General features: G+C 47.2%; 1 protein-coding gene across 6 annotated transcripts in view; it reads right to left on the minus strand.

Moving 5' to 3' along the window:
- CUX1 (cut like homeobox 1) overlaps positions 1 to 25,635 on the minus strand; it is a 227,627-nt gene that overhangs the window by 133,674 nt on the left and 68,318 nt on the right. For all 6 annotated transcript variants that reach the window (XM_048967067.1, XM_048967064.1, XM_048967066.1 and 3 more), the window contains exon 3: positions 7,940 to 7,987. In XM_048967067.1, the coding sequence (XP_048823024.1) occupies positions 7,940 to 7,987 (48 nt within the window). The remainder of the gene's footprint in view (positions 1 to 7,939; positions 7,988 to 25,635) is intronic.

Below are 25,635 nucleotides of genomic sequence, written 5' to 3' on the forward strand. Positions count from 1 at the left end.
AGTTCTCCATAATATTGCACATGGTTTATTCACTCCTCGCCAGTTACACCGTGACTGAAGTATAAAGCAGAACTGAAACAACATATTCCGAAGAGATCAGAGACTTTCTGACGGAAGCCGTTTGTAAATCACAGGAACTTTCACACCTTTTCTTTTTTCCTCCCAAAATTCTGTACCAGAACTCCAAACAATCCCACCAGGCAGAAAGCTTTCATTTATTCTTTTTTTTTTAAGTAGTTAAAAATCAGTGAAGCTGCCTGGTTTAAAGTTCTATCAAAAATGGGCTCTGCAACTACTTGATATCTTAAAGAAAGCACTGTGACAACCTTAACTGGAATAACAAATGAATTACATATGTCAGCTTCCAGCTGCGTAAGGAGATATGGGACGAGAAGGTCATCAAAATAGCAAGATATAAATAAAGTCCAGTGACAAAGGAAGCAGAGCACTGAAATGACATGGAAATAAGTGTTTGGAAGCTCACTGAAACCTTTTCAAATCTGAGTAAAATTGGTTCGGGAGCCAACAGAGATCACACTCCAACAGCTAAAGTACATTAGAAAACTTGCTGAACACTTTTATTTGACTCTTGAAAACTTGAGGGACCCAGAAAGAAGTCAACTTATAATTACACCAGTGCAATCTTGACACGAGCTAAGCTCCACATCTTAATTTATCTGAACCAGGCCCCATTATGTCTTCTGTGACTAGAAAGAAACAACGGTGACCTCTGTATTCCCTGCCACCCCCATAAACATATGTTCACTTTTAAGTTCTGGCATACTATTTGTCTTGATAATACCACTGGAGCTACATGGAGATAACAGGAATGAGACGCGAGGAATCCTCCCTCCTTCACACACCCTTCATCTTCACAACCTCCCTGGGGCCACGCGGGGAGGAGCGCGGCGAGACGCCACGTCGGGCACGGCCCTCCCTCCACCAACAGTTTTTCCAGGTCAAGTGCTGTCAGGAGTTGCTGCTCAGGCACCGAGCTGCTCCCAGAGCTGCAGGACGCCTCGGCGATGTGCGCGAAGCACAAAGAGCTCACAGGCCCATATCGAGTCTCAAACACAACGCCGTGCCAAACAGGAATGCTGCAGGCCCAGCTCTTATCGTCGCTGCTCTTCAGTTGCAATTCTCACTCTCATTAACAACCTTAATATAAAAGATACCAACTTTTACTGTCCTGCTCCCAGAGCAGCAAGTAAAAATAATCAAACCACAATTTATATTGCTGCTGTAATTCTAAACTAAATAGGGGCCTTTACTTACAGAATCACACAGATACAAAAAGACCACTAAGATCATCCAGTCCAACCATCAGCCCATCGCTCCCCTATGCAGCCCTCATTTTGTTTTGCATTACAAAGTTTCTTCATTTGCCTTCAGTTTTTCTGAGCTACTGAAGTGCCATTAAGAATTGCAAGAAACGTTTAACAAAGGGAAAAGCATGCCAATACCTTATTAATGTAAACTTATTTTTGCCTCGGAATCAAACAGGGGTTATAGCAAGTACTCCTGGCACTACACAATGGCACCATTCCTTCTCTTAAGCCATTGGAATGGAGCTCACCTCCCTCACATAAGAGAGCATCAGTCACTGTGGTGGTGTACAGGAGCAGCCCTACAGTGCTCTGTGCATGCATTAGGAAGCAAACAGCATCGGTGCACAGTTGGCTGATCTGCCATCCTCAACACCAGCAGGTGCCTACATGGAGAATTAGTGAACATACAGAACTCATGAGGACAACTGGAGGTTTTGCAGCTGACAGAAGTAAAATCAAAAATGCTGTTTTGTTTTTCTCTTTGCTACACTTAGAATATTTCTGAAGCAAAATTAAAAGAAATGATTCCTGTGGAGCTGCTTAAAGCATATGGTGTGTATTTAAGCTGTGCTATAAATTCTTTAACCAAAGCGAGGCCTGCTCAGTGGTACAGCTCCCATCCCAGCTGTCTGGGTGCTGCACAGGTACGCTGCCTGTGATGGGCACGGTGGCATCGTGGAGACCTCCCAGCTCCTTGCTTCAACCTCACGTTAACGAGAGGGCTTCAAGAGGGACTCAGATCCCTCAGCTTTTCAGTTCTGCTCCTGCAAAACAGCTGCAACCTTGAACCCTTGAAACCTTTTCTTCTTTCATGCCCAGATAGATCCTGCTCTTCCCAGACAAACAACGCTGCCGGCCCTGGAGGAAAGCTCAGCTCCCTCTTGCCCGGACAGCTGCTTGTTGCTCTCTAGCCTTTGATCTGCCTTCCCAGGAAACCAACCCAGCCCAACGTGTGCCTCCAGATATTGACAGCTCAATGACAGCTCTGTTTAAACGGCTTTTCCTATCTGCCACCCTGCCTTCAGATTCCTGCAGCGGTGGATCTGTGACTACTGCTCAACCTCCCCTGCATCCTTCCATAACCTCCATGCCTTCCTCCACGCTTCTCTCTGCATTTCTGAGCAGTGTTTCTCAGTTTACGCTCTCACTCTGCTCCTCACCCATCCCAGGCAGGCACAAAGGGAGCAGCCCGGCTCCCTCCTGCCTCGGGCCACCGGCTCCTCCTGCATCAGACCCAGCGATCGCAGCAGCGCTGGAGCATGATTCAGCTCACTGACTCAATGGAAAACTAAGCAACGGAGGAGAGAAAATTTATTTTCCATCGTGTTGGCGAACTGAACTGACTCATCTCATGCATTTGCTAGACTCAGCATAAGGGAGGAGGTGGGTAAAGGGGCTGGGGCAAGGACACTGCCTGCGGCAATCCTGTGTTGGCATGGGCTGGGAATGGCGTGAAACCCGTGTCAAGGTGTGGGTGGCAAATTGGGGTCAAAGTGCTAAAAAAAGTAAAAAATATCAGGAAGTAAGGAAGCAGAGAAGACACTTTGCAGGTGAATATGACAGCAGCTCAGTTCTTCCATGGCAAGGCAACAAAAGCAGCTGTGAGTGCAGGATGGGTGGCTCTCACCAGGGGATGCTGAGCACCCTCAGCATGAGCAGGCAATAGCTTCTGGGGACACATCTTCCAAGGCATTGAATTCCATCCTCCAAGCTCTGTGCAAGCACAGGGCAGCATGCAGGACACCTGCCCAGCGAGGGGCACACCAAAGCTCGGTGCACAGCACAGCAAAGGGGGAGGAAGGAGGACACGGTGTCAACCAGTGCCATCCTGCTTCACCTACAGTTTCACAGGAGGAGGAGCAGGAAAGGGAGCAGGAGCTCTCCCCTGCCCATCAGCCTTTTGCCTCAGCAGCAATGACCTGGGCTCTGCAATCCCTTTTCTCTCTCATGGATGTCCCCTACCTTTCTATAAACTATTTTTAAAATTAGGGCAGCGGAGTCTTTGGGACAACGAGTTCATTAACTGCCTCTGTGCAAAATCTACCTGCATTTAAATACCAAAGTGCAATCTTCCGCTCATGTTTTATACTGGGATGCCCTATTAAAAATCATCACTGCTTTACTACAGCAAAGCAAAACTAGACACTGGCCTGTGCAGAGCCTTGCAGTAATTCTGCACTAAATACAGGAGTAATTCAGTATTTGGACAAGCAGGGACTGGATTATGATGATGCTCGGCAGAATCCGGCCCTGCAGAGCCCCCCCATCCCCATTCCTTCCAGCACACTTCAAGCTCTCTTTTTTTAAGGGGAGGAGAAGATACTCCTGACACTGTGAACTGAAACAGTGCTGCCTATCTGAATTTTGCATAAATAGTTTCCCACCACTGTTAGCATTTCACCCAAACGCGTGGCAGCGGCACAGCAAGCCTTAATATAGACAGCCCACCAGCTGCCAACAGGAATTTCAGCACATTGTCAATTATATAAAAATAAGAGGATTTGGGTTGATCCCCTCACAAAGTTACCCCGGGAGCAATGCCTGTTTCTGTAGGACTCTGCACACCAGACGGGATGGAGATGAACCTGCAAGAGCTTCAGAAAGGTGCCCCATGTATGACTGGGGTCTGTTAGGTTTGGGACTTGGTCTGTTATCCCAGTCACTGAGATCTGTCCCAGGAAGATCACAATTACCACCAAAAATACCCGGCTGACTCCATTTTGTTACACGGCTCGGCTTAATGGGACTTTCATGGGAGGGTGGCTGCAATGGGATCGCCTCGACATGAGCTCTGCATTTTGATGTGTGCTGTTGACTTCCACAACACGGAGCAATTTGTAATAGCTTTGCCACGCTGTTGTTTTCAAAGCTCCTGCTACATCACAAGCATTTATTTCTGACCACAAAATTACATTTATTCAACAGAAAGCAGCTCAGGGTCTTTAAGAGGTTAACTTCTGGAGTGCTTGGCTGCTCTCCAGCCTCTGTACTCGAATCAGCGCTAACGCAACAGCACACAACAGCACCCAGGCTAGCCATGATTAATAGAGTGCTGAATACGCTGCTTTCCACATACACACACTTTTCATTCCCTTGCTTCCATAGATCACGGACTTATCCTCAAAATATCTGACTGAAATTGAATTTGGCTTCTCTCTCAACCGTTCATTTCCTATGTTATGCAAGGTTATATCCTTTTCTGCATGAGCAGAACCAAACCAGCTGCAGCTTTTGAGAAGAAAATGTGTTTTCAATTATGAAGCTGGCCTGAATATTGAACCACAGTTCTACTGCTACTCTAATTGAGCCATCATGGAGCGAACCTACAGGAAAGAAATTGTATTAATTAGCTTTGTAAATTTAACATAAGGAAATTAAAGGGGGTGAATATCAGCTCAGGAACACTCCTTGAAAAACACGGAAGGAAAGTAGGCCTGAAGTTCTGTGAGCACAGGCATTATTACAGTGCTGATTCAAAGGCGTGATTAGTAGCTCCAGCACACCAAACAGATTTCCAGCTTCTGTTGTCTGCATATGGAAAATTATTAAATTACGCTGCTGACCAAATTAATAGTTTAAAGAGCAATTCAGCTAAGTGGGGAGCCGGAGTGGTCTCATCAGAACGGCACTCTTAGAAGTGCTCGCTTTGTGAGAAGAATCTGAGAAATGGATTTTACAGAAATGAAGCCTAGTGTGTTTGGAGCCCGTGCCTTAAAGGGTTCTCAAATGAGGGATTACTGCATTACTGTTGGACAGTACTGCTATGCCACATGAAAAGAATGCTAATGACCTCAGGAAATCCTTTCCCAGCCTTAAAATATCTATTTGATGACTTCACAAATACGGATTCAGACATTTTATTTCCATACCACAACGTCAGTCCTGTGAATTCACATAGCTCAAGAACGTAAAGTTTTATTTTTAAGATTTCTTGGACAAATACCCATCGGTCCCATAGGCACAGCAATACAGAACGGCCTGGTGGGCAGGAACAGCTCATGTGGGGGCTGCTGCCAATGTGGAAATGATAATGATTTTATGATTGAATGATAAAGCTCTTAAACCTCCAATTCTGCCCTGCGTTTAACCCAGCACTCTGTGAACAAGCCATGACTAAGATGCATCCTCAGGTGAATGAGAAGCAAGCAAACATGAGATTTAACATCACCAGCAGCTTAGATTTCGTTTCATAACGCTTTTACTTCAACCATCATAATAAAAAAGTTTCTTTTGATTGAGATTAATATCCACAGAACACAGAACGTTCTGGTTTGTGGGTTGTTTTTCTGGATGAATTCGTATTCGAAAGCAAAGCAAAGGGGTAGCGAGGTGTCAATATCCACCTCCACGCTGAGAAGCAGCACTGGTTGCACTGACGGGCGCGTGTATTTTCAAAAGTGAACTAGCCACAGTTTTACAAGCAGATGCCCCATAAAGCATGCTCAGGAGGATATTTAATTACCAGAGCTTAAGGCAACCTTTCCAAGTCACATCAGGCTTGTGAGGGTGCAGTTCAAGGAGAGTTTAAGTCAACCTGTGCTGGCCCAGCTGCACCTCCTGCCCTCGGCTCTGCCCTGCTGCCTCTGCCAATCCTGCAGAGCCTGCAGAGAGCTGCATCAGCCACTGACCTGGCAGAAAACAACGCCAGCAAAAAGGGGAAAAAGAAAACGTGCTCCTGAGGGCTCACTGCAGCAGCAGCAGTGTGGAGGTGAGGCAGGAGCTGGGGAGGCAGCCTGGGGCTCAGCCGGAGCACAGCAGTGTCCACATAAAGCTCCGTGTGTGCCTCTGATTGTTACAGAACTGCACGTTCTCATCTTCTGGCTCTCCCTCAGTGCCCAGAGCCTGCAGAAAACATGGCATCCCACATGGGATTTGCAAAAGCGACTTCCCTTCTCTGGCAGAGTGATAATTTCACAGCGTAAGGCAAAGTGTCTCCAGTGGAACTGACATGGAGAAAAGCCTACATGCTGCATGAACCTCTTTTTGGCCCACCTGCAGCATTCAGCTCATCAGCCTTCAGAAAGCCTTAACAACAAAGAGACCAAACATGATCAGATCAGTTCTTCCAGGTTTCTGAAAGCCCGTACAGATTAGAGAAACCAGAATCACTGGATATGAGATTCATCAGCACAGTACTGTGATTTATGTGTGCTTCGCTTCAGTAAGAGGGGATTTCCACCAATGAATTTTACTCTTAGACTTTATGAGATTGAATTTATACCAACACAAGCCTCGCTCTTACATTAGTGAAGCAGATATCTATGCAGGAAGAGTGTCTATGAGCCACGCCAAGGCCTCCAACAGGCGAGATCTAATGGCAGGATATTCCTTCACTGTAGCAAAACTTGGATTTATGGTTCTTACTTGATCCTCAGACATTCCCTTCATTAAAGAACAGTGCTGAAAGCATACATACACTTCAGTCAGTGCTTTGCAAGCTTGAAACTAAAGTGAAAAGGTTTAAGAGCACAGCAGTTCTGAAGTGTAAATTTCTACTGGCAAATGGACTCACACAAGTCATTCTTTGTTCTCACAGATTGCTATTAGGTATATCAAGGACAAAGTTGTTCTACTTATTTATTTATTTATAGCAGTACTTGGGAAATCGGAGAGTAAACTAAGAGTTCCATGCTGCTTTTAAGATGAGAAATTGTTGCTTATTTGGGATACACGTTCAGCAGGATGTGCAAGCAATCAGAAATGCAACCCTCATTACAGATAATAGGAGTTGTGTACTTAATTCTCTAGGCAGGCTTCTAAAAACACGCTCCTGAATTTCTCTGCGCGCTGATGGGAACTGCAGCAGCACAACATCAGCCAACACCTTATTACAGATCGACAAAGCCCAAAGTGCTGCTGCTGTGACTGAGCTGAGTTCAGGAGCAGAGCTCTGCAGCAGAACACAAAGCGTGCGCCAACCCCAGCCCAGGCACTGATAAAGAGAAACTTGCAAACTCTTTACACAGCATCGTCCTGAAGGAGCGCAACATCCCCTGCCTGGCTTCCATTAGTGAGGGAGTGCTTCAGCTAAAAAGCCCCGTTCTGAGAGTGGTTCAGCTGCCTTTTCCTATAGAAACTCTTCAAAATAACACCACTTGGCTTTTAAAGCTGTGATCGCTCTGATCATGTGCTTCTCATGGAGCAGTGTGAAGAGACACCAAGGAACGAGCCAGGCCTGGAGCTGTGAGCACTTTGTTGGTTTTCCAACCAACACCTGCCACCTTTGAGCCTTCCAACAAGCCCTCTAAAAAACAGCTAAAATGCAGTCTTTTATAGCTGGAACAACGTGTGGTATCTTCATAGTTTTGCACACATACACCACACTGAGCACACAAACCACCAAGTCACCGAAGCATACTCAGCTAGTGTGTGCACGTGAGACACAGCAGAAAGCTTATGTTCAGGGCTGCTAAATGCAGTGGGACTGGATGAGTTTAGCTTGTCCAGCACAAATGCAACGTATCACATGCATGCCAGCACACAGGGAAGCAGAACCCCTGCAATGCTCCGTGCTCACAGCTTCCATCCTGGCCTAGCCGTGCTGACAGGCTGTGGGCACACTGATCACGTGGAGCAAAAACAAAAGCACAAAGAGAAGCAGAAGCTCTTACCTCTCCCTGGAAACTCTTCAGTAGTGGAGCTACCTGTTTGCGCAGGTCCTGGAAGACAGAAGAAAATATTCCATCAGACAAATGTGAAAGGATGTGTTGTTGTCAAGTTGTCTCTAACTCTGCTTTTGGGTCTGGAATACTACTTATGACGTGGCTGCATTTTGTGGGAGCTTTGATTAAAGTAGAAGTACATCTAAAATTAAGTTTGAACAAGTCTGCATTTCCAGCTTGACACGTACCTGTATGTGTTGCGATAGTATTAATTAACAAAACTGCACTGATGTTAGGTAAGCACTGAACGTCTCCAATCTCATCATTCAGCTGAAACACTAATACGATTAGCAGCAAATGCCTCTATCTACCTACACAGCAGCTACACCTCTGAACTTATCCCACACGTGGAAGCCAGGCTTAAAGAAATATGACTGGACCATCATTCCAGCTGGGAGTGCCGTCATTTTGTACAGGGCCTGATTTATCTGTTGTTCTCTCAAGACTGCTCTGCCTTCAGCCATCAGAGAACTGGAGATAGCCATGCTGAAGATGAGAGAATTGTTTGTTGGTTTCTGTATACTCATGTATTTCTTCTTCAGAATTACAACACATCATACTACTGAATGCGCTAAAATGCTGCCTACAGAAACGTCTAGAAGTTTCTAGCATAGTTTTACTCAGCAACCAACACAAGACAGGACAGCAGGAGTAGTTACATCTTCTATAAAACTCTCAGGGGCCCCACTGTTCAGCTGACTCAGGTCTCATTTTCTTAGCAGTTCTCAGAAATACCATCCCATGCATGCCAGCAGAGTGAGGTCCTGCGACTTAACAGTGGACCCTCTCCATTACGCACAGCCAAAAAACTTCTTACACAGCCTGACGATGACAGAACAAGGGGGAATGGCTCTAAACTAAAGAGCAGAGATTTATGTTAGACATGGGGGGAAATTCTTTAGTCAGAGGGCAGTGAGGCCCCGGCTCAGAAATCATCCCTGGAGGGACCCAAGGCCATGGATGGGCCCTGGGCAACCTGAGCCAGGGGGGCACCCAGCCCATAGCAGGGGTCATGGCTGAGGGCTGTGAGTCCCTTCCAACCCAGCCATTCTGTGAGTCTGTGACTCCATTTCTGCCATCATCTTCCACTGCTGAGGCACATCAGTAACTGCACAGCACATCTGCAGCCAGAAAGAAAGCGCAGGAGGCGCAGCCTTGCGCTGGCCTTGCGTGGCTCCAGCAGGGCAGCACTGAGGCTGGTCACCCAGGACGGGTGGCCCCGTCAGAACAGTGGGTCACCATAAAAATGTGGGACACTCTCTTTTCCAGTGCAAAAATGCTTCTGTCTAAAGTCATGCAGCAAGTTGGACATCAAACCACACACCAAAATACACTCAGCACCGTGTTTAGTCTGATTTGCTGAAGGAAAAGCAGGCTTTTGGAGAAGCGGTTGTTGTCATTTAAATGACAAGTGGCGGAGAGAGTTGGAGAAGCAGGAGCTCTTGCACTCCCTGAGAGATGGCTTAGGGGGCTGAACGTAAATGAAGCTATCAAAGACAAATGATTGGCCAAATTTCACTGCTTTCCTGGTTACTGCAGTACCACACAGCTAATCCCCATCAAGCTCAGGATAATGTCACTGCTTTATAAGCTCATTCTTCTGTACCAAACCCATAAACGCTTCTGTTTTTACACCTTAATGCTTCCTGATATTTTCTGTCGTCTGTTTTGGGACAGAAGAAGGGTAAGTGCTGCCCGTGTGCACCACGACTGCCTGTCAGTAATGCCTCTCCCAGAGCAGAGCAGCAGGTTGAGCAGCTTTTCCCATCTCCTGACTACAAAGGGAGGCCAGGAGGCTTTGCACGTTTTGTAATGTGTTTTCCTTGTAGCCCGATGATGATGCCATCAAAGAAAACACAAAACCATCACTGGCAAAATAAATGCCTGTATTTGGGGCCAAAATCTTAATGCATGCTGAAATATAAAGTGAGACACACGATGTACAGTCAGGACGCTGGCATCCTTTTAAACTTCATCAAACAGGGAAAAATTACACCACTAAGGCAAAGCAGCACTTCATGAAAGTGGAAACAGGAGGTTTAACCCATGACCAACCCCAAGCCTTGCTGCACAGCTGTCATGTACCCAGCACTGCTCCCAGTGCCAAAGCACGGGCACCCACCCCACCTGCCTGCACAGACAGCAAAGCCCTGCGAGGCTGTTCACTAAGATAACCCTACCTGCCATGCAGGTCTCTGGGCAGACAGCACGGCTGAGGAACACACCTTCCCTGTGCCCTGCTTGTGTGCCTGCTTCGCCCCAGCTAAACAGCATCCATCTCCAGACAGCTCACAGCAAAAGGGAAGTGCAAACAAACAGGCAGAAATCAGAACCACATATGCCACGAGTCACCAGCAAACACTGTGCTGGTGACATTTCTTTTTGGCAGCTTGGAAAATTTCCAAATCGGACTCGGTCTTGAAATCCGACATTAACATCAAATGGAATTTTACCTTCTTTGTCACTAAACTGAACAGAAGGAAGGACGTTAAGTTTGGGCCCGGGGGAGCGAGCGGGGCCGGTAGCAAGGACACCGTGTTTGAGCGTGGTGGCCTTCAGTGCCTGGGCTGCCATCAGAACAGGAAAGGTGCTCAGCTCACATGCAGCCTGCATCACCGCCCCCCAGCAGAGCAGCTACAACCATACGTGCAATTGAACATGAAAACAAGTGGTAATTTATCAGCACAACGCAGTGCCGTATCGGAGCGCTCCGGTACAATGGCATTATCTGCCTGCTTCCCCGTGCTGCCCAGCGTGCTCGGTCTCCCTCTCTGCAGATGATGTATTGGGATGGAGCTGTTTTCTGAACAAGACTCTATCACAGACAAACTCGATATCTGAAGCAGAGACGATGAATTAGGATGCTGTATCATTGTCTGAATCAAATCTGATAGCTGAAAGCTAATGCAGCCTTTTCCTCTTTTCAGGAGCACAAACAACTGGTTTATATTTTGATTAAGCAGCCACACAATGAAATCCGAATCCAAACAATTTTTAACTCCCTTTCCATTCGCATTAAAAATAACTCTGTGGAAAATAAGCCAAGAATAAATCTATGGGAAAAACCTGGGCGACAAACGCATCGTTCACACAACTGCATTATTTCTTTCTATCTCAATACACGGCGCAGTACAAAGGACACATCAGCGGTCAGGGTACCAACGCCGTGCTGGTAATTTACTGGAGGTCTGAAGCTGCACAGCATCTTCTGATCTCCCCTCAGACTCTCGATCTCATTTACTTCCCAAACGCTTATCTCTGAATGTCACAACAAGAGCCCTCTGACCCCGGTTTGATAAAGCAGCGCGGGAAGCTGAGCCCGACCTGCACGCACCTTCATCATCTGCGCAGCTTTCGTGCTGCTGTGAAACAAAACCAAACCAAAAGAAATGGGCAACATCATTTCCTATGCCTGTGGCCACACTTCCCATGATCTGCTCCATGTATCACCTCCCTGAGAGCAACACGGGCTGCCAGCTGCGCTGGGAAGGGCAGACATCCCTGTGAGCCACAGCCACCTGCAGCACTGCTGACATCTCCGAGCTGCCCTGCCCCCAGCCAGCTGCCCACACTGCCACATCCCATCCCTTTGCATTCCCTCCTCGTTAGCCCACGCAGAACGAGGAGCTCAGGCCTGGTGAGGCTGAGCCCCCAACCCTGGGCACCTCCTGTGAGAGCTGCGATGATCAACCAACCAACCAAGCAAGCACTGGAAACCCAAGAGCCCAACAGGTTTGCTGGATGTATGTATCTGTCACCTACAGAGAAGGAAGGGCACAGCCCCAGGAGGAGCCCTCCTGCCAGCCCCTCTTGTGGGCCCATTGCTGCCTGCTGCTGAGATGGGACGGCTGCAAAGAAATGCAGCACCTACAGCTCCTCCATCGGAGATCCTGGGCACACGCATGGAGGTGCAACATGGGAAACAAGGCTTTGTCTCTGATTGCTTTCACTTGGCGTTGCTCTGAAACTGACACCCCAGACAGTTGTCCAAACAGGCACCGTGCAGCAGCCCACATGACTTATTTAATTCCTAAAATATAAGACAAATTAAATCATACAAGCAAACCATTTATTGCTCAAGCTAAACTACGATTTAATGAGATATAAAAGCTCTTATTGCTTAAGGGTGCTAAAGTATTTACTTGGAATCTGATCGTTAAAGAATGAATCACGATGTTAACCATTTTCTATTACTTTGTAGTTATTTGGATATAGTAACACAAAAAGATGTGGATTTTTAAGGGACATTTATAGATAGGTTTCAACACAGCACAATGATAAATAAAAAATCCCAATTTGCAGTCGCCGAATGTACACCGCAGCGTTCTGAAATATTTCAGCTCCCAGATCTTGTGCAAATTCCATTAGCTTTAATTATTTATTAGCAGTAGATTTAGATTACTGTTCTTGACCTATTTTTCAGCGCACGGACCCACCCAGCAAGAAGTGAAAAAATATTCCATTTGTGAAGGGCTGCCTTGGTGTGGGCTCCGAGCTGCGAGGAGGAGCGGAGCAAAACACATGTGCTGTGATTCAGAGGGAGATGCTGACACTTTGGGGAGGTGAGCAGGGCATGCACTGCAGGATGGAGACGGGAGGAGATGCCCCGAAATGAGGCAGGTTGTGCTGGGCAGCATCCTCAGTCCTGCAGATCAGCGAGCCCAACAGCTGACTGCTGGTGGAAATCCCCTCCTTGCTCCACAGTGTGGCTCCCAGTAACCACTGAGCATCTGGGGGCTCATCCCTTGTCCTGTGCTGGTGGAGATAAACCCTGCTTCTCTGGGCAGGAGGAAAGTGGAGCGCTGGCAGAGGTGTCCCATGGCTGCGCTGCTGCGGCTGCCACTTTGCTCTGTGGCACTGCTCACTTGAACAAATCTGAACGCAATCTTCTTTCAGCTTCTTCCAAGCTCAAATAAACTGAAAGCTAGCAAGTTTACCCTGGGCTTATGCAGCAACGTATAAACAGACCAGCTACCTCACAACTGTTTAAAGAATCAGCTGTGCAAAAGAAGAACCCTTGCATACATATATGCATACATATATCTATATATAAACACACAGACTATACATAGCATTGAAAAATATTCTTTTTTTAACCTGACTTTACAAATGAATGCACAGAACCACGCTGGAACCTCTGTGTCACTTATAAACCAGCAAGTTAACACTGGCTACAAAAGACACTGAACAGAAACAATTCGGAACTTTAAAACCGGAGTTGCTAGGAAACAAAAAAGATCATTCAAACAAAAATGACTCAGGTAGGAGAGCTGTGGAAAGAGCCAATTCCAAGCAAATGAAAGGCTGATCACTAAAACCTCGGTGTAAAATGGGGAGCGTCTGAAAAAAAGGGAATTATTATGAGCCTTAAAAAATTAACGTGCCTAATGAGAAGCTAATGACACGGGCCGTGACTTTGCAGAAAAGGCACCTACGAGTGCTGTGGTCCAATTAACAACACCAGTTCAAACACAGACTAATGCTTCACATGGTGGATTTTAAACGAGGAGTATTTAATGTGAAACCATAATTGCGCCGGTAATTTTCCACCTTCCCTCCACCACCGGCAGAGCTGTGTGTGAATCAGCACATCGTACCTGAGCTACAGGTAGAAGGCCAAACCCAGTGCACCAGCGGGGGGATTCTGTCCTGCTACGTATGCACAGTGCAGCCACTAAAAATGACTGGGATCACAGAATCACAGAGTCACAACACGGCTGGAGTTGGAAGGGATCCCCAGAGGCCATCTGGTCCCACTGCCTGCAGAGCACAGGGACACCCACAGCTCCACCAGTGCTCACAGCCCTCCAGCCCGACCCTGGGGGTCTGCAGGGATGGGCACCCAGTTCCAAAACTGCAGTGAGGTAGAGTGGAAAAACGTCCCAAATATCAATAAAGCACTGCTTTAAAGACAGGCTAAGTTTGGAAGAAGAATAATTCCGTCTTAAATATTAAAAGAAGGAAAGGGATTTTTTTCCTCCCAGATCCGTACTGACCTCAGGTGAGTCAGGGCCAGGCTGTGAGCTGACAGGACATCAGATATTGCAAAACCTTCTGCCTACCGTTACTTATCACACGGCTGTGTCATTAACCACCAGCACACCTGCATGTAGGAACACAGGTACAGATTTGTATCGTTACAGTCAGCATTCCCTTCTTCCAATGTAAGTGTCAATGCTTTCGGGCTGTGGGCGCCCTGTGCAGTGCAGGCAGTGGGACCAGGCAGCTTTGGGGTCCCTTCCAACTCAAAGCGCAGTGCGATGCTATGATTTACTACGTCTAATTCAGCATGCCTGCTAAAAACACCTCAAAATCAATCCAACTGTCATCCTCCTGACCTAAATAAAAACGAAACACGGCGCACATCTTTTCACGTCGCTTCTGTACACAAAGCTATTGAAGGGAAAACAAACTTTTGCTAACACGGCGCTTCCCGGCCAAGTTCCTGCTGAACCTCTGTGCTGCCCATAGCGCATGTGCTTTGGTAGCACACAGTAGAAATAAATGAATCATCCAGATGAAAGAAAGCAAAACCTCACTGCAGCCTTCTTCAATGCATTTTGTGCTTGTTAGCTGAACTTAAGAAATAAAAATCCCACAAAAAGCGCTCTGGGGCAGCAGCATCTCCTCACGCTGTAATATATGGTCTCAGCTGGGAGCAATTCCCAAATTCATATGGCGAACTGTGAACTGCCCCGGTGCGCTGCGGGGGGATGAGAAGACGGGGGGAAGAAACGCAGAGGACTGAAGATTTAGAAAGGAGAAGAGACAGAGCTGAGTCTGTCTGTTCTGAGCGCTGTTTTTCCATCACAGAAGGCATGCGAGCCCAGCGCTGAATCACAATGAACTCAATAACAGATTAAAATGAGACATACTTGTGTAATAATAAATCAACAGCATTAATACAAGCTTATCTTCTCCTAACTCAGAAGGGGGAGGTGACAAATTGCACTTAAGGAAAAATAGTTTTACTGTTGCTAGCACAAGCCCAGTGTCTATAGGAGACTGCTAAATTTAGCAAGCCGGCTTTTGATGATAGCAACGGAAATGAATTCAAGTTTTTCGGTGTGTTTTTTTGTTTTTAAAAAGCTCCAGAACGTTACTCATCTTCTTGAACCTCCCACCAAAAGCAGAGCCTTCAGCGCTGCCCTTCCTCCTGCTCCTGCTCCTCTCCCCCTGAGCTCCTCCGGCTCGCAGCACTGCGGCGACTCGGTGAGGGCTCACAAATTCCCTATCTCTTGGCTGGAGCTGTTTGGCTCTGACAGATGAATCAGAGAAGTCCATAAACGTCTGGAGGATTTGTGCAGACTTTTCCTTGTATGACTATATATGGCAACTGCAGATGGACTTATCTACCATCACTTCAGCCCAGGCTGCAAACTTTTTACCTTACTCCTAATGGCAGGATTCCCTAATCTGCAGTGCCATGGAATTGGACACACAGTCAGACCCTTTTCTCAAAACCATTTTCCTACTCTTCACAAGACTGTAGAAGTGATGTAGGACAATGGATTAGGATAGGTGCAGGTGTCTGTGGGGCACGGTCAGCAGCACGGTGGGCTGGGCTGGGGCTGGACTTGGTGGTGATCTCAGAGGTCTTTTCCTGCCCCAACATCTCTGTGCCTCTGTGAAGATACTCTTCAGTAAAACCTGAATTGTTAACAACTCGGTATTACTCTGAAACGCGTTTATAAGTACAAGTAAACCGGAGTGAGATGCTGTGAAACTCACATTTTCACTTAAACTGAAGGCATGCACCTCAGCAGACTGCAGGTAGCTTCCATTACAGCTTACCTGAAATACCAATTAGCACCACGAGCAGCCCAGCACTAAGTGCTAAAGGAAAAGAAACAGGGGAGGTCCAAACTGACTGATGGGACTGACAGAGGAATTCCAACAACGCCCGCAACAATCCCTAAATCCAGAAAAATCTTTTCTTTCAGCTTCTTGCCACGGCTGCCTTTTGTACACGTTCATTTCTGCACTACCTCAGCTATGTCCAAAGCAATAACATGTGATAAAGTAAAGAAAGCTTTCAGCCGGATCCAAAGTCTGCTCCAAAGAGCACCGAGTCCAAGCAGCTTCCAGCAAAATACTTCCAACGCACCTCAGAAGTGACAGCCAGAGCCTCTGAGGGCTCAACACGGAGAAGACTGCAGCTCCTCAAACCCAGCACTGAAACCTGGGCAAACAGGCTGCAAGAATGGAAGTAAATATGGAGTTTTGTGTGCATGAAGGAGTGATGGGAGAGCGTGGCCCTAAGGGGATGGGGCCACCAGGACGAGCTGAGCGAGGAGCCGTGTGGACTCAGAAACTGCTTTATTGAACTATTTCCTTGAAAGCATTGTAATGAAAAATATACAGAATAAAATAAATGGAACAGCCAGCTCCTGAAAAGCAAACCGACAGAGATGGTGGAACAGCAGGGAACGGAATGAGGAACTGAACAGAAATCCCTGGCTGTTTCGGGGCCGCGCTCCTATCAGCACAGCCCTGGGCTCTTCCAGGAGAAGCATAAGAAGACAGCGTGAGGGATGGCAGCCCAGCTCCTAGGCAGGCAGCCTTCCCCCAGCACAGCCCCCCCTGGATGGTGCAGATGGAGGGACAGGAGCAGCCCTCACAGTGTCACTGCCCTCCAGACCTCAGGGCTGAGGTAACTCACTTGTGAATGGGATTCATCAAAGCAGACAATGCTGCCCAACAAGCTGTGTTTGATGCTGCTCTTGAAGTTATCATTAGAAAAGCAGGGAAATGTTTCATTGCCATTATCAGACAATGGAAGCACAAACAGCTGTTGGCTCCTATTGCAAGACGAGGGATGGAATTCAGCTCTATTCCATATGCTTTTTAATAGTGTGGAGCTTAAGGAAGGATGGCAGCCATTCTTCTTCTATCTTTCTGCTCAATACTTCTGACAGCTCTAACTGATACTCCGGAGTGCTACCCATTAAAACCAGCGCAATGAAGCAAGCAATGTATTCATGAAGTTCATATTTATATATATTTATCTGTATTGACAGAACAAGGGGGAATGGCTTTCAACTAAAAGAGGGTTAGACGTGAGGAAGGGATACTGCAATCAGGGCAGCGAGGCCCTGGCAGTGCCCATAGAGCAGTGCTGCCCCATGGCTGGAGGTGCTGGGGCCATGGATGGGCCCTGGGCAGCCTGAGCTGGGCACCATCCCATAGCACAGGGGATGGAGATCCATGAGCTTTAAGGTCACCTCCAACCGAAGCTGTTCTGTGTCTCATCAGCTGGAAGTACACCATCCTATCACCTATAATGGGGTAAAACTTGGAAGAGTTGCATTGAAACAGCAGAAGCGAAAGAAGGAAAGGAGAAACACCGATCCCAACAGCGTGAAAATCATGGCTTATGCAAACTGGAGTATTGCAGTATAAATCACACTGCTTGCATTCACTAATCTGGAGTTTCAGCTGATGTAAGAAGGAAGCCAGAGTTAGCAAAACCTATTAGTGAACTGCCGGAAGGTTCACTAATGGCTGTTCTGCCCCTTATCGGCTGCACAAACAACAGTGGGCATCAGATCAACCAGTGACCCACCGAGCTCTCCTACACGAGGGGTACGGAGCTCAGCTCAGCCAGGAGAGCTCACAGAGCCCAGGGGTTCTCTCAAAGGGCACACGAGGAAAGAGTTAAAGCTTCAAACTGCTGTTTCCAACCCCCCCCCCCCCATCAAGTGTCAGCTGTGATAAGCCGAAATTAACAGCCCTGTGCTGTGCCACTTCAAATGAAAGGGGAAAAAAAAATTCTTTGTGCTATTCTAGGTATTTTAAGTTGCATATGAGCATGGTGTCTAAATATAGACAGCAACAACAAGAGGCGGCATTGTCCCTTTGGGCACATTGAATATTATCTCAGAATTCCCATCTTCCTGGGCTGAGCCTCTGTTTTCTTTTCCTCCTCGTTACTTTTCGTACTCAGCACAGTGTGTTAACCCCTCTTTGGTTGCAGATAGGTCAGTTTAACCAAGAGTGGCCTTGTGATTCCAAGATCATTGGTAGTTATTGCCATGGGATTAGAAGAGCACCAGAAATAGTTGTGTTTACTTAATGTTGTCATTACATTAGAACGAGATTCGTCCAAATAATGAGGTCCTGGAATAGCAACGTGTCACTTGAAAACCGTGTGTCAATAGGGCTTGAATGTGAAGAGGATGTTACACAAGACAAAAAGATTCCACTAACTTAAGGATAAGAATTGACATTTTTCAGAACAGATGTCATTGATAATTTATAGATGCCTTTAAAAATTAAACTTTATATAGAATCCAGCTTAAAAATGGAGTGTTGTTGTCCATGTTCTGAGTGCATCGGGTACATTAAGCACAAGCGTGCACTTCACTCAAAGGTATTTAAATACTCGAGAAGTCAGGAGCAGCCACGTCAGCCAGGTCGTGTTGTGTTCAATATTAAAGGCTCACAGCAGCCTGCTGCTTGCAGTGAGTGCAGCACTGCTCCTGGGAGCTCATTGAGGGCAGTGAGGCACTGTGCAGGCTGCCCAGACAGGAGTGGTGCCATCCCTGCAGACCCCAGGGTCAGGCTGGGGGGCTGAGCACTGATGGAGCTGTGGGTGTCCCTGTGCACTGCAGCAGTGGGAGCAGATGGCCTCACACCATTCAGTGCTTCTATGATTAACACCTCATCTTTGTTCTCAAGGCTTGGTTTTGCCTCTCCTCACTCTCCAACCAGTAAGCTGAAGACCTCACACATACCCAGGGTACATTCAAAGCAAGTTTTCAAGGAAGCACGATCTCGAAGCTACCGCAGCACTGAGCGCTCTGGTTCTGTATGAACACATCATGCACTGACACCAGAACTCCCCGCACCATTTGTCACAGGGCAGCACAACAGACACTGCCCGCCTCGCTCTGAAATTGCACAGCACTGCCGACTGGATGCTGAAATCCTGCTTCCTGCTCATGGCCAACATAAATCAAAGAAAAAAATCTGCTCTATTAAATCTATTTGCTCTGGGAGAACGGGGATTCATCATCTTCTAAAAGAAGTGGTCAATAAGATTCAGATGTGCTTAGCGCAGACCTGGATGAGTTGGGATGGCACAGATGAGGCTGTGGCAGTGCTTGGAAGGGATGCACGAACAGAAAGGTGAACGCTGTGCTTATTTCAGTGGGCTGTGGGTTAAGTGCATGGCAAGCACAGTGGGCTCTTCCTTCTGCATCCCCTCAGGGACAATCCTTAACACATCATCCCGAGAGACACCAGCAGGAAGAGAGCAGATAGGGCTGCTTGGAAAGTAAATCTGAAGTGGGCATTTCTTATATGGCTGTCACAAACAGCAGTCTGACTACATTGCACATGGAAAAGTAACCCTGTGCTCAAATAGCTGCAGCATCGCTGAGGCTCTGCTGGTGCAGAAAAGGGTCCCACAGTGACGCTCAATCCAGAAAGCAGTTTGGTTTCACACTTGGCACAAGAACTTGGTCCCACGGCATAGAAAGGAGGCTTAGATAGCACAACCACGTAGTACATATGGAAATTAATATAGCTGCATTGTACTGACAGCTTTGGGAGTTGTCAAATTAACCACAAACGAATCTCTTTTTCTCCTCCCGTTTATGAACAGGATGGTCTCATTCTGCTGCTTCGCATGTTGGATTTCTCTTCCAACATCTGAAAGCCCCGTGTGGAACCCACACCCTTACAGCCAGGCCTGATACAACGCTCTCAATGTGATAAAAGCACTCTCCCACAGCTCCCAGCCAGCCAAAGCCAGCCCTGGATGGCGACACTGCATCTGGTTTCACTTTCCAATAACAAAACAAAACGCTCAGGCACTATTATCTGCGAGGTCCTGCACGAAGGCTTCCAAATACACTTTGAGAACAAATTAAATGCTTATTTTAAACCGAACCGATGGCAAATACCAAAGTGAAACCCAGCTGATGAGCTTGCAACGTTTTGTGTCTGATTATCTTCCTGAAAGAGGAGCTTTTGGCGCTCCGGACGGCTGTGCTGGAGGATCAATTTCCTGTTCGCATCAAGGCTTCCACGCATTTGGTTCAGCTGATTTTGGAGGGCTTTGGTCTGCCCTGGATGCAGGAGCAGACAAAGACGGTGCTTTGGATGGCTCAGCCAGAGGCTGCACCCGGGGCTGAGCTCCACGGTGCTCCCATCGGACCCAGGGATGCTCCAGGCTGTGTGTGCTCAGCCCAGCACACAAACTCCATGCAGCACTTCCAGAACTCCGTGTTTTGCTTTCATTTTTTTTCTAACGTGCCAGCAGACATTTGTGAGATTCATTCCCCTTCTGCGTTTGATACAGCCAAGGAGGGAAATGAGATTCGTAAGCTATAGCCTTCATTCTGTTCCAAAATATTATCCCAGTAGCTAAAAAAAGACATGATTTGCTCCCACTATTGTTCCTTCTGACAGTTCCGTAGTGCAGCCAGCCCTTCTGCTGCTAGGGATTCAGAAGTCATCTTTATATACTGTTTACTTCTGCGCTTCCTCCACTCAAACATATGATTTTACATATTTGTACTGAGGAGCACAAAGTGAAACGCAGACGGGACGCACTCGCTCCGCACTGGCCTCTGCCCCAGCACAGACCTTCAGACAGGATACACGAGGACAGACGGCCGTGGGCTGGGGAAATGCTGCTGACACGAATAGCAGACAGACAGCAAATGGGAGCCCGCAGCTCCAGGAGCCATTTCCACGCCGCATGCTTCCCCAGGAACATCACAGGGTATAAAAAATGAGCCTGCTGCTCGTGCTTTGGTAGCACAGAACGGCTGCGGTCGGAGGGGACCTTAAAGCTCACGCAGCTCCGTCCCCTGTGCCATGGGCTGCTCCCAGCTCAGGCTGCCCAGCGCCCAGCCACAGCCTCAGCACCTCCAGCTGTGGGGCAGAGCCGCTCTATGGGCAGTGCTGAGCCCCGGCTGCACCATTTCTTCCCCACATCTCACCCAAACCTCCCTCTTCCAGTTTCAGGCCGTTCCCCCTCATCCTATGTATATCCAATTTCAGCCCCAGACAGAAGCAGCGCAACCAGAATGAGAGGCATCTGCTGCTCTTTTATTGCAATTGTTGCCAGCCGCATTAGTATAAATTTGAGGAGTGTTTTAACATATTTTCATTCGAGCTTAATTAATTTTCATAGGAGTTTGAGCTTAATTAATTTTCACACAAGTTTGAGCTTAATTAATTTTCACAGAACTTTGACAATTTCCTCATTTGTTGTTGAAATCACAACACGACTTTTCCATATGCGAGGCAACCAGAATAATATCAGCTCGCAGAGTCGTTCTTGGACTTGTTTTTGTATTTCACAACCAAAAATACTCCCAGTGTAAACTGTTAACTGAAGCCCTGACAAGTTTTATTATAAATATTCCCGGCTTTAAAGAGAAATTTGAATAAATTCACTTAGTGTATATGCAAGGCACAGTTTAGGTCTGACAGCTTCGGATTGTGCCTCATTTATATGGAGCAGCGATGAAACTCGTTAAGAGCAGAAGGAGCAGAGGGCCGAGCACTGCTGTATGGGATGCACACAGCACGGGGACGGCTGCACCTGCACACAGCTCACATTGCCCATGGACAGGCAGGCTGCAGCCAAACCCCTTCTCTCTGTTCTCCGTGCTGCTGAGCACCGCTGGCAGTGCTCAGTACCTTCCCAAGGTGGAAGATCACTGCAGTGTCCTTGAGATTCATCTCCTGGTCACACAAGCTGTGATGATAATCTGTTGCGTGTGACATTAAATCTACTGTTACTCCACTAAAACGTGCTATAGTGATCATCTGTGCACACTTACACTATAGAGAGAAGTGCATTAGGAGATGGGAACTCAGTGCAGGGCGGTGCTGCCCCATCCCTGCAGTGCCCCAGCTTTAAGGTTCCACTCCAACCCAACCATGCTGCGGTTCTGTGGGTCCGGGCCCTGCCTGGGATTCCCTGCTCAAGCCGGGGCAGCAAGCATGCAGAGATGCTAGGCATGGGGTGCTCCATTCTGCTTGGATAAGAACTGCAGACCAAGAGGAGGATGGGAAAAAGAATGGAGAAGAAAGTAATAGTGATAAAATAAAGGAGCTCGGTTGGAGAAATCCAGGCTAAAAATACTGGATTAACTTTCTCATGTGATTTACATGAATTTCAAAGAAATAATGCAGCGATTAAAGATCCAACACACACAAGTCCTGGCTCCCTGCACTCTTTCTGCAGGTATGGACCTCCTGAACCCCCTGAACCTTCCGTCCCATCTTCCCCTCATCTGGGCCTTCAACCCAGCCACATAAGGGCAGAATTCTTCAAGGTAAGAGCAATAAATAAAGTGCATTAATGGCCCTCGGCACAGACTCTGAACCAATACAGGCTTTTGCCCACCTCTGGCTCATCCCACTTCTCCAGCAGCATACAAAAAACCCTCTCTGTCCAATCCTTCCTACTGGACAATTAATGGCAACTGGGTCTTGTGCTTTCTAATCGTGCAGTAGAAGCAACCAACAGAACACACTTTTAAACTACTCTGACTGTGATTTTCTCATCACACAAGCTTTAAGAAGCTGCAAGCTTCATGGAGCAGCCTTAACTTGCAACCCACACTCCGGTTACTTTAGATAGGATTGCTGCTGAATTTTCCTGGTTAAGCCCTGTGATGTGAACTGCTAGGAACTGGTTCCAGGTAACTTATTAAGCACCAGTTGGTAGATTTAGAATGGCATTCTCAATCATCTCAAGCTGTTCCGACCTTGGCTGCCCTTGTTCAATGCCCACATTCAGTTCCAGTCCTGCAGCTCTTGGTGCTTTATCTGCCAGCAGCAGCACGGACTCAGACCAACTGCAAAGGACCATTTCCTGACATTAAGCCAAAAGGGGACAACAGGGAAAGCCAGGATTGCTGATGCATTTCTTCACTGTTTTGAATATAAGGCAATAGCAGAGCAACCATCAAAATCAGGGTAGGTAACAAGTCTGATTAACGCCACGGCATCCCAGCAACTTCAGCTGCTTAAAAAAGTTCTGTTTCACCCCTGGTTTAAATCAAGGTGCACCAAATAACAACGCTCAGGTCCAAACCTTGTAAGAGATACAAAAGTCTGGGGGTGCTGGGATTCACAAAGCAGAGACCTCGCAGTTCCACTGCCTCTCAGAACAAGAGGAGAGCTCTTCAGGGTTCAATACTGAAAGCTGGACTTGATGGCCTCTGTGTGTCCCTTCCAACTGAACCACCCAGTTCTACTCTTTAACGTGATGCTTTGAATGATGAATGCCTTACTCACAAAGTGCCCTGCGCTGGGAGCTGTGCATTTTCAGTGCCCACTGATGCTGTGCCATGGCCGTGTGCTGGGATGGCTGCTGCAGGTTGTGTGGCACCAAACCTGCTCACCTCCATCCTCCTTCTGCCCTAAGTGCAGCTTAAAGCGACTTCAGGGCCAATGCTGCACGTACCTTTTAGCCGAGAACATTTAGCAGTGGTAATTACTAACCAATTCCCTAGATAATTAGCTTATAAAAAGTGCAGTTTTGACTGTGGATTGCCAAACGCTCTGCTAATCATCTCACACCACCTCCCCACTGTAACAATTAGTGAGGAACACTTTAAAAAGGCACAAACGAGCATTCAGAGCTCAGATGCAGCGGCCTGGCTCCCACAGGCTGCACAGAGCTGGGGATGCTCCGACCCAGAGGTACGAGGGCAGGTGGGAGGGGGCCCTCATTCATCCTCTGTGAGCTGCAGGCAAAGCACACCGTAACCTGACGGAGCACCAAGCTGCCCCTGGGCCCTGTGCTGTCTGTGTGATGCAGGCTTGCTTGTTCCAGCCCAACCCATAGGACTTTGTTGTATCCCCAGGCACCGATGCTGCCTCGCTGGAGCGGGGATCGCCGAGAGCTGCGGTGCTGGGGCTGAGCTGTGCTGGAGGTGAAGGCATCTGAAAGCCAGCACTATGTACAGCGTACACATGGCAATTTGTTACTGTGAAAAACCATCTGTTTCTCGGTATTACAATTCTCAGAGGGGAAATTATAGCTAGCGTTCAACATAAAACATCAATTTAAACCATCAACTATTCATAATTTCAATTCTTTATTGGAAACCAAGGACATAAATGTCAGGGAATAAAGCAATATTTCTTTTATTAACTGTTCCATTCATCTGGCTATTAAATAAAACCAGGACCTTAATAAATAGCATTAGCCTTTGTACTGACAGCCACCCCAACACGCACCATAATTCTAAATAAAACACATTATATTCCCAGTATCTTTGGCTTTAAAGTAAAAATTAGGACTAAAAGCATTCAGAAAAGTATCCTGTACATAGAAGGCTTTAAGGAACGGCCGCAACAAAAGAATTCCCCCCACCTCATCTGCAGGCAGGTTCCCACTGCCCCATGGCCACATCCCACCAAGTCACATCCCAAAGGACACAGCGGATTCCAGCACTGACGCTGCTCGCCTGCTGCCAATGGAATTGTTCTGTTAATCTCCCGCTCACAGATACGATGTCAGCAGCAAAAATAGTAATAATTATTAAAGCAGTAATAATATTAAAAAAGGGAGTGGATGGAGAGCAGGGGAAAGAAAGAACGGCAGCGATGAGGCATGAGTTCTGCTTAGAGCACGTCATCACCCATCACTACAAAGAGAAAGGTCTGTATTTGAGTTATGGGGTGTTGCTGCAGTTTGGCTTTTAGGAGTGACACACAAAGACACCAATGTCCATGGAGTGGGACGCAACGGATCCGCTGTCATCCTTTGGCAAATGAAGGCAGCCCTCTGTGTGCTCGCCTGAGAGCTGCACAACTCCACCTGGTGTGACCTGGAGCCGCCCCACGTCGCAGAGAAGAGCAGCAGAAGTGTTCTCTAGGAGCTGGGGAGTCCTAAGAAGTCCAAAGATCCTCTGCTAATGTTCACATAATTGTCCATTACTCCTCCTAGGGAGCAGCTCCCTGCTCTTAGCACAGCCAGCATGGGGTACTCAAGAACACCATTACAGGGGAAAGGAAGCACAACTGTAATCAAAACAATGATTACTCTCACGTTCATTTAAATGCAGAGTGAGAAATGAATACAGAAATATTCACTTGAAAGTGAAAGGTAAGAATTAACTTTTCCCCATGGACATCAGAAACCTAACCTCAAAACCAGGAATTACTTGTGCATTTTTTTACATCCCTTTGGAGCACACATTAGTTTCTCCTTCTGCATTTAAATGACTGTGACGGTAATTGTTTTGATTACAGCCGTGTTTCCTCCTTCCCAAAATGGTGTTGTGAAGGACCACACGCTGGCAGGTCTAGGAGCAGGAGAGCTGCTCTTCAGGAGTAGTAATGGACGACCATAAGTGCTATCAGTGAATCCACTGACTGTGAGAGCTGCTCATCTCTTCGCTGCACGACTTCTTCCAACTCCACATACAATAAAAACCATCATGCCAGCGTTCAGAAAAAAGCAAGACTAAAACACAGTTAACTGGTTAAACATGAAAGCATCTTCTCTATCTTCTAAAGCTCCTTTGTGAAGACAGAACCAGGACTGTGAAGTCAAAAGAGCCCCAAACGTTCCAAAAAGTGGGCTATCAGGAAAAAGTAGCAACAATGCTTGGCTTCGTTAACCAATATTAATCACATGTATCAGCCACAGAGTTAAAGCACAG

The sequence above is a fragment of the Lagopus muta genome, chromosome 20, assembly GCF_023343835.1.
Source record: "Lagopus muta isolate bLagMut1 chromosome 20, bLagMut1 primary, whole genome shotgun sequence".
In the NCBI taxonomy this organism is placed as follows: domain Eukaryota; kingdom Metazoa; phylum Chordata; class Aves; order Galliformes; family Phasianidae; genus Lagopus; species Lagopus muta.